This window comes from Esox lucius, chromosome 1 (assembly GCF_011004845.1).
Source record: "Esox lucius isolate fEsoLuc1 chromosome 1, fEsoLuc1.pri, whole genome shotgun sequence".
Taxonomy (NCBI): domain Eukaryota; kingdom Metazoa; phylum Chordata; class Actinopteri; order Esociformes; family Esocidae; genus Esox; species Esox lucius.
The window spans coordinates 20,907,111-20,923,840 of NC_047569.1; the positions used below are offsets into that span (position 1 = coordinate 20,907,111).

Consider the following 16,730-nt stretch of genomic DNA (forward strand, 5'->3'; position numbering starts at 1 on the left):
TAAACACATGCAGTGCTATCAGTCAAATGGCAAGTTGGTTTTATTCAAAGTCTATATTACTGACTGAACTCATTCAAATTTGATCACCATATATTATACAATACACACACCTTAGTTACAACCTCTCAATCATAAAGTTTTGTATTGCAAGACAACCCTCCACTTTATTAATATTATTTTTATTATTATTATTAATAATAATAATAATAATAATAATAATAATACCTGTTCATTACAGAACACAGTAGGGAACATTTTTTATTAACATGGTTCACTTTCATTTCTCTAAACGAGCAATTGTTCTTTAAAAAACTAAATGAATGTTTCCATAACATGATTTAGTTGCATACAGAGAACCGAATGGCAGCTTTGCCTGGAATAACCACAAAAACAAATGTTACACGAAAATAAAGCTTGAAACGGCTACAGTATTTCTCACTTTAGGAAAGGGGAGTTGAAGAGACTTCAGGACTCCAGTTAGTCAAACATACATATGTACATACCGACAGTAAAGACCAACACAAGATGGCTCACAACACCACCCGGTTGGGAAAATAAAGTGTTTAGAAGGCTGTGGCATTACATTCATCACTGTCATTTACTCAGACAGTAAACTTCTGGCAATTATCATCCGCATGACTTCATTGGTTCCTGAAAGAGGATGGAAACATAACAGGTTAAAACATAAGAATTGTGTCTGTGCATTAACATTGGCTTATAATCAAAAGCTTAAGGTAAGTACTGCCATTAAAAAAACTGACATCTACAGTGAGTGTCTATTGAAATGATACACCCATTTCAACATTCTTCTTTTTTAATGTCAATGCCTCAGTCATGCATTTCACTTTGGATTTTTTTCACAATTGTACACACTGTATTCCACAATTAAGGGAAACTTGATTGAATTGATTGACTGAAAATTATAAATAAAAATACAAAACTGAAATGAAATTGGATAAGTATTTTCCCCTCTGTACGAGCAATCCAAAATGTGCTTATGTGTAACCAATCTTCTTAAAAATCACATGCTAAAGTAATTGGCCTCAATCTGTCTGAAATTGTATTGATTCACATGACTTCACAAGATCAATTCTACAGTTTCTGTAGGTTCTTGGGTAGTGCAAAGCAAACGCTCAACCATGAGGTCCAAGGAGCTGTCAGAAGAACCAAGGGACAAAGTTGTGGAAAGACAAATCAGGGAATACAGATAGAAATATTTTAATGGTCTGGAATAATCCTTGGAGCATATTTAAGATAGTTATTAAGAAGTGAAAAGTGTATGGGGCCAATAAGACTGCCTAGATCAGGCCATCCCTAAAAACTAGATGAAAGCTAAATACCACAAAATGATGAGTGTATCTTCTTAACACTGCGGTTCTTCAATGCTGCACGAGAAACTAAGAGCCTAAACAATGGTCAAATATTGTGAAATCTAGGTGTATAAAGTTGGCAGAGTAACCAATTATCTCAAGTGTCATTATAAATTAGGTATAAACAAACAACCGATTCACTAGGTATTGAGAAAATGACGCATACCAAAGAATAATTCAGACGTTGGTCTTGCCTGCATGCTTTAATGTCTATTTTGTTTGCTCTTGCCGGTCTCTATTAATCTCATAACCTGGAAGCCAAACCTTCTCATAACCGACCTCAATTTAAATCTTCAATGGTGTGTAGATTAGTGAAAACATTAAAATGCATGAAACTGAGGCACTGACACGACTAAATGTGAAAGAAATATAGTGAGTAAAATACTTTCTAAAGGCACTGTATATTATGAAGTACAATTTAACAAGGAAAGACTACATAAAAGGCCACACTGTTGTCATGGTGAGCAAGGTGTATTCATACCTTCCAGTATCTGGTGTACTCTTATGTCTCTGACAAACTGCTGAACAGCGTAGTCTTTGAGGTAACCGTATCCACCATGCATCTGGAGCGCCTGGTTACAGATCTGTCGAGTAGAGATGTCCTCCAATTACAAATGTCCTCCAATTACTAGATTTATAGGTCCATAGTGAGCAAGAGGAGACCGCTTACCATAAAATATTTCATACAGTGCCGTGAAAACGATTTTTCCCAGTCAGATATTCTGCATTGTTGCACAATTTTCACATTGAATTTGGTCAGATGTTTTTATGAGCAGTAATTTAGAGGGAGGGTGAGAGTAAAAAGAAAAAACCTCCAACACCATAGATTGTTTCATTTGTTGGGTGTGTTAATCAAACATGCAATCTTCAGGTGCAAAAACATTTTTCAAAACCATCCTGGACAGCACCGACCACAGCACTGTGATCCACAGTGGGCACCGGTACCCACAAACCAGGACAAATATATTAGGCTGTGAATTGGTGGTATGCCAGACTAGAGGAGGAACATAATATCTCCTCAGGGCATTATAATAAAATAATGCTGGTGAGAGAGACCGATCAACAACTAGAACAGTTGGTTGCAGTTATTGCCACTAAAGGTGGCGTAACCATTTTTTTTTGGGCATTGGGTTTTGAATAACTTCCATTATGAAATTGCAAAAAATCTGACAGCGAGAAAATACTTTTTCAATGGCACTGTATATAAATGTTATTGCAAATATACCTTGCTTTGTATAACTGACCGCAATAAGACTATGGTTAAAGCAATTACAAACCCGATTCCAAAAAAGTTGGGACACTGTACAAATTGTGAGTAAAAAAGGAATGGAATCATTTACAAATCTCATAAACTTATATTTAATTCACAATAGAATATAGATAACATATTGAATGTGAGACATTTTGTAATGTCATGCCAAATATTGGCTCATTTTGGATTTCATGAGAGCTACACACTGCAGAAATGTACAGATAAGGAACAGCTGGAGGACCAATTTGCAACTTATTATGTCAATTGGCAACATGATTGGGTATAAAAAGAGCCTCTCAGAGTGGCAGTGTCTCTCAGAAGTCAAGATGGGCAGAGGATCACCAATTCCCCCAATGCTGCGGCGAAAAATAGTGGAGCAATATCAGACAGGAGTTTCTCAGAGAAAAATTGCAAAGAGTTTGAAGTTATCATTATCATCTACAGTGCATAAAATCATCCAAAGATTCAGAGATTTTGGAACAATCTCTGTGCGTAAGGGTCAAGGCCGGAAAACCATACTGGATGCCCATGATCTTCGGGCCCTCAGACGGCACTACATCACATACAGGAATGATACTGTAATGGAAATCACAACATGGGCTCAGGAATACTTCCAGAAAACATTGTCGGTGAACACAATCCACCGTGCCATTCACTGTTGCCGGCTAAAACTCTATAGGTCAAAAAAGAAGCCGTATCTAAACAGGATCCAGAAGCGCAGGCGTTTTCTCTGGGCCAAGGATAATTTTAAATGCATTGTGGCAAAGTGGAAAAGTGTTCTGTGGTCAGACAAATCAAAATTTGAAGTTCATTTTGGAAAACTGGGATGCCATGTCATCCGGACTAAAGAGGACAAGGACAACCCAAGTTGTTATCAGCGCTCAGTTCAGAAGCCTGCATCTCTGGTGGTATGGGGTTGCATGAGTGCGTGTGGCATGGGCAGCCTACACATCTGGAAAGGCACCATCAATGCTGACAGTTATATCCAAGTTCTAGAACAACATATGCTCCAATCCAGACATCGTCTCTTTCAGGGAAGACCTTGCATTTTCCAACATGACAATGCCAGACCACATACTGCATCAATTACAATGTCATGGCTGCATAGAAGAAGGATCTGGGTACTGAAATGGCCAGCCTGCAGTCCAGATCTTTCAACCATAGAAAAAATTTGGCGCATCATAAAGAGGAAGGTGCGACAAAGAAGACCTAACACAGTTCAGCAACTAGAAGCCTGTATTGGACAAGAATGGGACAACATTCCTATACATAAACTTGAGCAACTTGTCTCCTCAGTCCCCAGACGTTTGCAGTCTGTTATAAAAAGAAGAGGGGATGCCACACAGTGTTAAAAGTGGCCTTGTCCCAACTTTTTTGAGATGTGTTGAAGCCATGAAATTTGAAATAAACTTATTTGTGATACATTTTCTCAGTTTAAACATTTGATATGTCATCTATGTTGTATTCTGAATAAAATATTGAAATTTGAAACTTCCACATCATTGCATTCTGTTTTTATTCACAATTGTACAGTGTCCCAACTTTTTTGGAATCGGGTTTGTACATGCCAAGAACATTAGCAAATGTAAGTTTTACAGTAAAATCTTTTTTATCTATAGCTCAGAACCTTTTTAAGCAGAAGACACTGACTCACATTAAAGCACTCGTCAGTGACAAAAAGCTTGGCCATGGAGCAGAGGGAAACAGCATCCGACCTGCCCTCCTGAAGTGCCAGGGCAGCCTCACGCACCAACAGACGAGATGCCACTAGCTTGGTGGCCATCTCTGCCAACTTAAACTGCAGGAACTACAAATGGAAGCCAGAAATCGCCAGAAAAAAGAAACACAATTAAATGTTCTAAAGGAGAACCAAAGAAATCAAGCTCCAAAGTTTATTTGTCATGTGCACCAACAACAGAGCATCATCCTGCACAAGGAAATTTATTGTGACATGGCAGCCGACAAGTATGTAGTGAGTTAAGAAGAATATATAATAGGGCGGAAAGATTTTGATAAAATATTGAATCACGATTTCCTCGACAAATATTGCAATTACATGGGTGTAAACAGCGTAGATAATTTCACTTAAAAAAAGTGATTATAGCCTACATAATTTGCTATTAAACTGAATAAAAATCAAGTTATAATTATTTATTTTTACAGCGGGGAGAACAAGTATTTGATAACCTGGAAAATCAACAGTGTTTCCTACTTACAAATCATGTAGAGGTCTTTTTTATCATAGGTACACTTCAACTGTGAGAGATGGAATCTAAAACAAAAATCCAGAAAATCACATTGTATGATTTCTTTAATTTGCATTTTATTGCATGACATAAGTATTTGATCACCTACCAACCAGTAAGAATTCTGGCTCTCACAGACCCGTTAGTTTTTCTTTAAGAAGCCCTCCTGTTCTCCACTCATTACCTGTATTAACTGCACCTGTTTGAACTTGTTACCTGTATAAAAGACACCTGTCCACACACTCAATCAAACAGACTCCAACCTCTCCACAATGGCCAAGACTAGAAAGCTGTGTAAAGATCTCACCTCGTGGGGCATCAATGATCATGAGGAAGGTGAGGGATCAGCCCAAAACTACATGGCAGGACCTGGTCAATGACCTGAAGAGAGCTGGGACCACAGTCTCAAAGAAAACCATTAGTTTTAGAAAACCACTACACTGTCATGGATTAAAATCCTGCAGCGCATGCAATATCCCCCTGCTCAAGCCAGCGCATGTCCAGGCCCGTCTGAAGTTTGCCAATGACCATCTGGAAGATCCAGAGGAGGAATTGGAGACGGTCATGTGGTCTGATGAGACAAAAATAGGGCTTTTTGGTCTAAACTCCACTCGCCGTGTTTGGAGGAAGAAAAAGGATGAGTACAACCCCAAGAACACTATCCCAACCGTGAAGCATGGAGGTGGAAACATCAATCTTTGGGGATGCTTTACTGGAAAGGGGACAGGACGACTACACCGTATTGACGGGAGGATGGATGGAGCCATGTATCGCGAGATCTTGGCCAACAACCTCTTTCCCTCAGTAACAGCATTGAAGATGGGTCGTGGCTTGGTCTTCCAGCATGACAACGATCCGAAACACACAGCAAGGGCAACTAAGGAGTGGCTCCGTAAGAAGCATCTCAAGGTCCTGGAATGGCCTAGCCAGTCTCCAGACCTGAACCCAATAGAAAATCTTTGGAGGGAGCTGAAAGTCTGTATTGCCCAGCGACAGCCCCGAAACCTGAAGGAGCTGGAGAAGGTCTGTATGGAGGAGTGGGCCAAAATCCCTGCTGCAGTCTGTGCAAACCTGGTCAAGAACTACAGGAAACGTATGATCTCTAATTGCAAACAAAAGTTTCCGTACCAAATGTTAAGTTCTGCTTTTCTGATGTATCAAATACTTATGTCATGCAATAAAATGCTAATTAATTACTTAAAAATCATACTATGTGATTTTCTGGATTTTTCCAATTACAGACTTCTACATGCTTTGTAAGTGGGAAAACTTTCAGAATCGGCAGTGTATCAAATACTTGTTCTCCCCACTGTATCTCAACCCTTGAGGTATATTGTTTCCCATATTAAGTTTGTAGGCACCGAGATTGAAGCCGAAACTTTTAATAACCATGCTGTTGTGTATGTGGGACAATGTCTTGGCACTACTCGGTAACTGCAGTCGCAGTGTTAACTCAAACAAACGTTGAAAAAAGTATTTAAAGAAAATGTGTCCAGGTATTTAATTAATCTACAAAAATACCTACAGCACCCGTAAGTAAAACAATTACGGACGTACAATGCATGTCCGTTGCCTCGTGTGAAGCGCATATTCAAATTTTTTTTAGTTGGCGATTTGGATATTGCACATGTCAATGTCGTAATTTCGATTATATTTCGATTAGGCGTGCAGTCCTAATATATAAGAAACCACACAGAGTACTACTAAAGGAACGGAAAGTTATAACGGAATGCTTCCAGTACCTGGTTGTTGGAGAGGGTCTCTCCAAACTGCTTACGTACTAACAGGTGATCTCTAGCCAGTTGTACACATGCATGGGCTGCTCCAAGAGAACAGGAAGCTACAGGGAGATTAACCGCAGGTAAAAAATGAAAGGAACACAACCATCCACAATCTGAAAACCATCCACAATCTGAAAATATGCACAAGATGCTCTGCATATCAATGAATCAGATATTTGTTTGATCTGGAAATAAAAATACTGCTGCATCTCAAAGTTTCTCGTTATAACGAGATATATATATTTTTAAATGCATATTTCTATGTGTATTTACTACGTCAAAATTACAAAATTGCAGTAAAACTCAACAGAATAAATAAAATAGCTATACTCTACATTCGACTAAGGCAAACAAAATTCTACATTACCTTTTCATCATACATAATCAATTATTCACTTAGATTTCATATTAACAAGTGGTTAAGCACATTTCATAGAATCTCAAAGTGTTTCAAAAGCAGAAAACAAAACCAATATATTGTAACAGGTCTGACACAAGGCAAGTCTCTGAATGCTCCATCCTCCAATGACTAAAGCCTTGGGTTGAGTCAGCTGATGATCTTGCAGAAGACTGGTCTGGCAAACATATAACTATTATAATTTCTCCACACAAAGTAGCCAGCTAGGTAGATATAGCTAGCCAAGACAAAAAGGGTTAACCTGACAGTTAATCTGCAAATCCGTGTCTCCAAAAAAACAGATGCAGTATATAGAATAAAGCTCTGTTATCAAAAAACCCTTCTACCAACAGTTGATTAAAAAACAATATGTAAAATATACAGGCTGTTACTAAGGTATCGGGCCAAATATTGAATGATGTAACAGTATTTCGTCTTCCACTGTAACACACCACATGGACACAAACCAACAGCCCTCTGAACACACCAAGTCACAAACTACGCATCATTACCACAGCCCCACAAACCTTGGGAAACAACTTTACTGTAGAAAGACTATAGAACAACACTGTATCGCATGTTTATATAATCTAATTGCCATTCACAATGCAATTCTCACATTGCTTTTGATATGACTTTTCTCCCAAAATCTTTTTACTACTATTTAATCCAATTCTATTTCAACATCCTTACTTGACATAATACGTTCTGTAAACACAAATTTGACAGTGACTTTGCTACAATCAACAGTCCGATCCACTCTATAAGGAGATGTATTACAATACATGAGGGAAAGGGTGTTCAAGCTATATACTGACTGCCTTCTAAAAGGTGTGTGACTAACACATGCAGGCCTGTATTACCAGTTAAGTGACATCCATAGAGTTGGGTGTAATCACCATCTCAGCTGAGTGTAAAATTGTGTGAACTCAATATAGGAGTAAAAAATGTACCATATTCAATTAGGTTGCTGTGGCAATTCAACTCTACAGAGAGACAATGTTGGATACGCTAGCAGGGACAGTGAGGGGAAACGCTCTGCGTCATGGTAGACTGAGGAAGAAAGGATATTCATTTGATAATGATGTTTACTCAGAGGAAATATCATTTAAAAACATTTATCCTGAGGATACAGACGGATGTGTTATAGACTAGTATGTGTATACCATCAACTAGCTGACTTGGTGTTCTGGAGGGCAGCTCAGTGTTTCAAATTGTTATTAAATGTGCGTTATCCACCTTAACAAGGCTTGTCAATAGATTTAGACTAAATACACTGAAATACATCCAGCACCATTTTTCCTAAAAGCCATGGCCATATGCCAACATAATTCAAGAAGTAGCAGACACCTAAATCTTGCCTGTATTTCAAATCCTGGAGAGAAATACATGAATGGTCATGAAATAAACTAACTTTGGTCAACTCACCAATATTGATCCTGCCTCCATTCAGACCACTCATTGCAATGTTGAAGCCCTGTCCCTCTTGACCCAGCCGATTGGTCACTGGGACAAGGCAGTCCTCAAAGATCACTGCTCTGGTTGGCTGGGAGTTCCAACCCACCTGAGGAGAAAGAAAACAAGAGATAGTGTGAGTAAAAGAAAGTGAAAAGGGTAGTGAAAAAGAATAACTGAATGGGGCCTCTGTTGGAGATTCACTACTTCTCTTTGGACTTCCAACCCAACGCTGCCCCCTGGTGGCTTCACTGAGACATATGGGCAGGGGAGGGCAAACGTTTTGACTACCGGGCCACACCAGGCTTTTTTATTAATTGGAGGGCCACATTGTTTTTGCAATTTGTTCTTATGATTTGCAGGCCAGAAAAGGGCAAACATTTAAACATTCATACAGTAAGTCCCTTATAATGTCTACATTTTAATTCAGATGGAATTGCCTAGGGGGCCAGATCTGGTACGTGTGCCTTAGTTTGTTCACCTCTGCATTAGGGGATGAACTAACCTTCTTCTCCTTCTTGCCAAAGCTGAGTCCTGGAGTGCCTTTCTCCACCACCACACAGGAGATCCCCTTGGCTCCTTTACCACCGGTCCGACACATTACTACGTACACATCTGTGTCTCCGCCTCCACTAATAAAAGCCTTCAGCAGGACACACAGTGAAAGGACCTTCGCTTTATATCAGAATACATTTGATCACATTAGCTACGGGAAGGTGAAACAAATGATAAGGAAGAAAAAAAAAAGAAACTGTACCTTGGAGCCATTCAGGACATAATGGTCTCCTTCCAACTTTGCAGTTGTGATTAACGAAGCAGCATCACTACCACTGCCTGAAACACGATTCAGCAATATGATTCAGAAATAAGTCTTCATAAACACACTCTATACAGGTTATGGTGCCAATGCATGACACCATCATATACTAAAAAAGATTAGAACAAAAAATACCTACCTGGCTCAGTGAGACAATAGGAGGCAAACTTGTTCATCGTGCAAAGCTCAGGGCAGAACTTCTCCCTCTGCTCAATATTTCCATAAGTGTCAATCATCCAGTTACACATGCTGCAAACAAAATCCATTAACCCATTATGGTACAATCACACCAAATATTACATATAGAATAGGCCACAACTGACTATATATTAATTGAAAACATTTGTCTCAAACCAAAAATGCATATAATTGGTTCAGTCCAAAATACTAACACCTATTGGACAAAGATGTTTGTGAAATAAGTCACACCCACAACACATGCTGATTGGATGGATCATGTCTCTGACATTCTAAAATTATCCCCCAGGCTACTCCACACACACAGAACAAGGCATTTTTCCTCAACCTTTCAAAAAGTGAGTGTAGCATTCCTAAGTACCACCTGACATGGGGATGATCAAATGAATCAACCAAGCCTCAGTAGGGTTGGGCTTTTCCATACAGGCGTGGGTAGGGTGCAGACTGCAATTTCATTCCTGTACAGGGAACTACACCAGGCCTCTACAATAGCTGAATAAGATAGGCAGTTCATTTTTACAGTGTTTGTGTGTACCAACCATTATCCGCAATCAAGCTCTTTGTAAAAACGGAGAGCGTACAACCCAATACACTATAATATACTATATTGTTCTATAATGTACTGAATTATCTTTCACCATTTTGGAAGGCCATTCAAACAGCAAAAACTTCATTACATTAAGTTTAAAAGTTATTAGACCCAACAGTAAAATGTTACATAATGAGTCCATTGATTGTTTTATTATCCCATTTGACAAACCCTAGCTCAGTGACAGTGCAATCTAGTGTACAGTATGGAACTAGACTGTTCTGTACTTTATGGTACAAACTTGTAAAACAGATTTTTATATAAATAATGTGTTCTGTTAGGTCTGGTTGAGCCAAAATTCATAAGAGTATATTGCATTCTTATATCTTTGTGAACATCACATAAATACATCACCATGCAAGAACTGCATTAATATGCATACCTGTAGCACAGATTACAGATTGATAATATTATTTTACTGCAGTTCAGGTGTAAATCCACTTCATAACCAAAGTAATTTTAGCAAGATCTTTTACAACTTAAAGAGAAGATATGAGTTCACATAGACTAAATTGTGTTACCAAATTATGCATTGGCAATGCTGTTTCAGTAAATAATTTTTTTGTAAAGGGTAAATTGTTAAAAGTAGTCCTTGTGCATAAGTATTCACCTCCCAAGAACCTTTTCACATTTTGTAGTGTTATAATTTTGAATTAAAATGGGTTCCCTTGGGATTCTCACCTTTTGATTAACACCACAGAACAAAGGTGCAAAATAGATACAATGCGAAATTAAACATAATATGAAATGAAAAACATATTTGTTAGGTGAATACATTTGAGTCAATAACTGATAGAACTACTTTTGGTATCAATGACAGCTGTCTTTTTAGGGTAGGATTCACCTTTGCAAATCTGTTTCCTTCTATTTTTGCCAATTCCTTTTTACAAAACTGTTTTCGGTGTAACATTTATTAACAGCAAGCTTCAAGTCTTGCTACAGATTCTCAACTAGACTAAGGAATGCACCATTCTAGGATGCTGTGTGATGTGGATTAGAGTCTTGCTAAAAGGTAAACTTACACACCAGTCTAACATCTCATGCAGACACATCTAGATTTTCCTTTTTGGCTTCCATCGATCTTGCCCTCAAACCAGGTTTCCCAGTCCTTTTCAATGAAAAGCATCCATGTGCTACCACCACGCTCTACTTTTGTTTCCAAAGACATGAGCAGGTACTGGCTACACAGCACACATTGAGTTTTGTATTTGGGTAAAAAAGTACAAATCTCATTTAATGAGAAAACCCTTCGCAACATTTGCTCCTATGTTTTGTTTGGTCTCCCACATGCCTTATGGCAACAAACAAACTGGATTTTCAGCAACAATTTTCTCCCCCCACTCTTCTAAAAATCCAACGGTGTGGAACATCTGGTCAATTGTTAACATGTGGACAGTTTCTCTTGTGCTGGCTGTTGAACACTGTAGCGATTTCCATTATACCATTGGTGTCTTGGCTTCTGACCACCAACCTCCTTGCCTGGTTGCTCAATTTTCAGTTGCGGCTAAACAATCCACTGTGGAGTTTTTGTGGTTGGTAAAACCTCAATCAATGGTCTTCATTTGGCATACATTTGAAAGTGAAACATCTGCCTCAGCCAACTTCATCACTGTGGAATTCTATTAAGTAGACACTTTAAAGAGCTTGAAATGTTGGACCGTCCTGATCTTGCAAGCTCACATTCTGAGATCAGGGTGGTTCTACGAGGCCATGAACATAGCGGTGATTGCTGGCATTAGCCAAAACTTACTTGTGAATGCTGATGTAGGCGGTTGTGCTGGCGCAGCCTGTTGATAAGGCCTCAAAGATGACAGAGGTGTCGAGGCGAGACAGGCCAGATCCTCCCACCTCTGGCTGTACATAGATCCCCCCAAACCCTAGCTGGGCAGCCTTCCGCATAGTCTCCACAGGGAAGATTTCCTGAACAATTGCAAAGGTTTTAAAATGTACTTTTCATTGGGCCTGAAAATGCATACCTAGTCCGGCTCATGCCCAATGAGTTGAACATGACTCAGGCCAGGTCAGACATCACAGAAATGAAATCAATCAAATGAACTTTTCACCGCAACTATAGAGATAGCAAACCTCAAACGCTACAGAGCAAGCAATGAGAAAATATCATTAACCAAATGTCTCAAAGGTTTTGTTAATTTGGACATTGTGCATGTACATTATTTTATCCATTAAAAAACTTTGTATCTGTGTTGGTTTATAATGACTGTTACATTGTAAATTCAGTCCCCTACTGGTTGCTTAAGCTTTTTAACCCTTGTTAAAGAGTTGAGATAACGATAAGATCATGAGATCATTCGTTTTGGTTACTTGACAATTTCCAAATTTGGAGGTCTTTAATTTTTTTGAAAGGGTAGTGTGAATTTGGCCTATATACTTGTGGTAATTTTGGAAGACAGAGAGTTGAGCTTTTAGTTCCGGTTCCAATCTCATCTCTTATAGAAGTGAATAGAAGCAGAACTTGCTTGGGCAGGGAGTGTCTCTGAGGATTCATACTGAACTTCTACTCTTCCAAGTTGCTGTGCTAAGACAGGTTTGTGGCTACTAATTGGACATCATGAACATGTGGGGAAAAGGAGGAACAATTGTATAGAAAATAATAAATGAAATAAAAAACAGCTCAGTAGTACCTTTTCATCCCACTCTGCCATATATGGAGTCATTTCATTTGCGGCAAAGTCAAAAGCCACCTTCTGAAACTCCCTCTGTTCCGTGCTGAGGCCATGAGCAGCTACAAGGAGTTAATAATAGTCACACAGAGCACATAAGGCATAAAACCTAGTGGTGCAATACGGCTAATAGATAAACATTATTTACAAATAAACACTAACTATCCAAAATAAATTGTTTTAGATTTAATTTCATGTGCCCAAGACTATTGCATTGTAATGTAGCAATTCACACAAACTGACAACGAAAATAATTTGTTCAGGTCTGTAGCACAGCACTGCAGGTGGCATTGTAAACCAAACCAAAGCATTATCAAACAATACATTAAGAAATGTGATTATATCTAAGAGGAAGGAGCAAAACTTGATCCTTTGCTCACTTGAATGAACAAGCACATTTTTTACGTGAGGCTTGTTTGATCTAATAGAGGTTTTGTAATGTTTAGGTGGTTAAAAGTGTACAGATACAAGTAGGAGACATGACATCGCGCTGCTAGAAGACTAAGATTTATATTTTGGCAAAGAATTTCTTTTAGAGGGTCAATTCACAAGTCTAGCATAGTATCTCACTCTACATTGCAAATTCTAATACCTGTGATTTCATGTTTTAAAAAACTATTCATATAACAAGCTGGTAGCTAATCGAAAGAGGAATAAGTGGAAGCTTAACATGCTGTGGAATGTAGTGGACGCCCTGATGGACAGCTCACAGTGTAAGGATGAATACATCAATTACATACACCTTGCCTTGGAAAAGTATTCAAAACTCTTATTCTCATTTTCCTTAAAGAAATGTCATTCTGTTTGATATTTAATTTTAAAACACTGACACTCCAAATCAATTACTGTAAGTGGAATGCAGTGTTTGGTTTTCAACAAGCATAATGTCACTTGACTAACCTGCCCATTTTTCCCAAAACTCTTGAGGATCATCCAGGTGCCTGGCAAACTTAACATGAGCTTACTCTTGGTGAAAAGAAAGTTTCCACCTTGCTATTCCACCAAGAATCACATTTATACCAAGTGTTTTTCTATTTAAATATTGATCTAAGCCAAGGCAAGGCAAGAAAGACCGGCAGATCCCCAGATTTTGTTATAGGGTTCTTTGTGACTGCGGACAATATTACACTTTGCTCGAGAGATTACCAGGATGGCTACTCCTGAGGAAATTCCACTGTCCCACAAGATAAATTCTGACAAAATGTTCCTGATTGTGGTATGACGAAGCAACAGAGCTTAAGAAATTAGTTTGTAACTTTTTCCAGATTGTGACTAATGGCAATAGACTAAACTACCCAGATATATATTTTGTACCAAATCAGGCCCGGCAGTTAAATCAAAATACTCTAACTGCTAACCATAATTAGTTAACAAGGGCAGCAATAAGTGGGTAATAACTTTTTAAACCTGATGACACAAATATGCCGCAAATATTACATGACCGCCGTATCAGGATTAACTGAGCTAACAGCGATCAGTCATCTTGAACCCATTATTTGTTACCTTAAGTAAAGAAAAGGGAAATCATTGACTGTGAGAAGGCAGTTTCAGTGTACAACTCTGTTTCCAAAAAGGTTGGGAGACTGTGTAAAATGCAAAAAACGGAATGCAATGATGTGCAAATCATTCATACCTATAATAGTACAAAGACAACATATCAAATGTTGAAATTGAGAATTGTTATCGTTTTTGGAATAATAGATGCCCATTTCGATTTTGATGCCAGCAACACATTTTTTAAAAGTTGGGACAGGGGCATGCTTGCCGCTGTATTGCTTCACCTCTTCTTTTAACAATATTCTGTAAGTATTTGGGAACTGATGAGACCAATTGCTGTAGTTTTAAAATGAAATGTAATCCCATTCTTGCTTGATACAGGATTTCAGCTGCTCAACAGTTCAGGGTCTCCAAATGTTTTCAAATTAGTGACAGATCTAGACAGCAGGCAGGCCAGTTTAGCATCCAGACTCTTTTACTATGGAACCATGCTGTTGTAATACGTGCAGAATGTGGTTTGGCACGGTCTTGCTGAAATAAGCAAGGCCCCTAAACGTGTAAATATTGTTCAGCATTTGAAAAGTACCAATCTCATGTGCACTAACACAGGACAGTTTTCAACTTTGCCTCAGTCCAGCATAAACAAGCTCAGGTCCAGATATGGTGGCGGTGGTTCTGGATCTTGTTTATATATGGTTTCCTCTTTGCATGGTAGAGTTTCAACTTGAATTTGTGGAAGCAGCGACATACTGTGTTCATATACATTGGCTTTTGGAAGCATTCCTGAGCCCATGCATTGATTTCCACTAAAGAATCATGTCTGTTTTTAATGCAGTGCTGCTTAAGGTTATTCTTATTGTTGCACTATTTGCCTGTGCAGTCTTTCACAGACTGGTGAGCCCCTCTCCATCTTTACTTCTGAAAGACTAATCTTCCCTGGGAGGCTTTTTTTATACCAAAATCAATTGCCGATGACAACTAATTAGTCATGTGTAAAAATGGTAAACTATACATTTTACAGCAGATTACTAGGCACTAATCGCAATAGTCATTTCACACAGGCATGGTTATAAATAAGCAAAGCTCAAATCAAATGGAGGTTTTATGAAACGAAACCAGACATGACCACATTTTTCATATCTTACTCACTCTTCAATCCAAACTGCCTTAATTGAGTTTTTGGCACCCAAACAACATTCCTCACTCTGTCTGGCCAGTTACATGTGAAACACTTCTCACTGCCCTAAAAAAAATCTCTGGCCCCAACAGGGTGAAGCGCCCCTTTAACACAGGCCTACCAGGTTTTTGGAGTTCCCTGGTTGTCAAGGTGCCATAAGGAAACCTAGGCAGAGAGCTTATTTATTTTGTAAACCTTGTTTGAAACTCCTTTACTTTCAGTATAGTTTTTAATTGTTAATTATGTATTGATTATGCCTGGATTGCATGTGTTTGTTTTCTGCCCATCATTCCTTTCAAATCATGAACCTAGAAATTATACAAAGTTGGTTCCAGCAGGTAGCTACAGTACTGTATTTTGATTTGAATACAGCATATTCTTATTGTCTCTACAGTTTCCTGACAATAAGAGAACTTCATTGACTACTTTGCATTGCATGGTGAAGTGACTGAGCAGCTTGCCAATCAACTAGTGAAGGTCTTAGTAATTAGTATAATCAATAAGTTGATTTAGGTGTAAAGTAGGCTACTAAGTTTGGAATAGATCTAAGATAATAACTGGGGCTTCCCAAGAGAGGTTTGAGAATCACTTTTCTAAACTTAGAAATAAATATTGATAACAATATGACCAACATATATTCAGGTCAAAATAAGTCAGGCTATTCGCAGCAATGGTACAGTACTGTAAGTCTCATTCTTTTGAATGTGTCCTGTACACCTGAGGAACCGCTCTATAAAATGGAATACAAGTACAACACCACCACCAGGTTTTTGTTTGACGCTAAACACTACATCTAACGTGATCCCAGCAGCTGCCTAACTAACCTTGCTAGCAGCATTTAGCTAGTAACCCTGCACAGTGGATCCCTACATCATGACCCTACCGCCAATAGCTACCTCCTAAAAATGTACTTACGGTCAATGCATGAATATATTCCTCGTCTCTGTCTGCTGTTAAATATTAAACAGCGACTTCTATTGATACATGAAGTCAGTCTAGCTACTCTCGACAACGTTCCCACTACAGCCATGATGGCACTAGTAATATGAGATACGCTGCATCAGCGGAAATGTAGTTTCATTTTCTGAACGAAGTGTAGTTCTTAGATAATAGTTATTGCTTTCTGTGTTCCGTGTATGCTTTCTGGTAATTCTTTAAACACAAAAAATATATGTAGCACGTATCCTATAAAAATAACACTAATAGCTAGAAAACCCGACAGTCTACAATAATGTATTGTTGAACCTAACAGCTAGTGAAACAGCTAGCA

The 16,730-nt window shown here is 38.5% G+C and overlaps 1 protein-coding gene across 1 annotated transcript; it reads right to left on the reverse strand.

Moving 5' to 3' along the window:
* Positions 1-16: 16 nt before the first annotated feature.
* On the reverse strand, positions 17-16,646 carry acad8 (acyl-CoA dehydrogenase family, member 8). Its single transcript, XM_010892234.3, has 11 exons — positions 16,376-16,646; positions 12,748-12,848; positions 11,856-12,025; positions 9,458-9,567; positions 9,259-9,335; positions 9,007-9,144; positions 8,475-8,610; positions 6,611-6,708; positions 4,277-4,429; positions 1,852-1,954; positions 17-651 (listed from the first exon to the last, which is right to left on the reverse strand). Exons 1-11 carry the CDS (start codon positions 16,488-16,490, stop codon positions 599-601), a joined length of 1,254 nt encoding a protein of 417 aa, XP_010890536.1. The 5' UTR covers positions 16,491-16,646; the 3' UTR covers positions 17-598.
* Between the last annotated feature and the right edge of the window lie 84 nt (positions 16,647-16,730).

Excerpts from the sequence above, each read along its gene's own strand:
- acad8 (XM_010892234.3), bottom strand. The coding sequence starts at position 16,490 with ATGGCTGTAGTGGGAACGTTGTCGAGAGTAGCTAGACTGACTTCATGT. Across the intron at positions 12,849-16,375 it reads AATATATTCATGCATTGACC|CTGCTCATGGCCTCAGCACG; the intron begins GTAAGTACATTT and ends AACTCCTTGTAG. Across the intron at positions 9,568-11,855 it reads GCCTACATCAGCATTCACAA|CATGTGTAACTGGATGATTG; the intron begins GTAAGTTTTGGC and ends TTTTGTTTGCAG.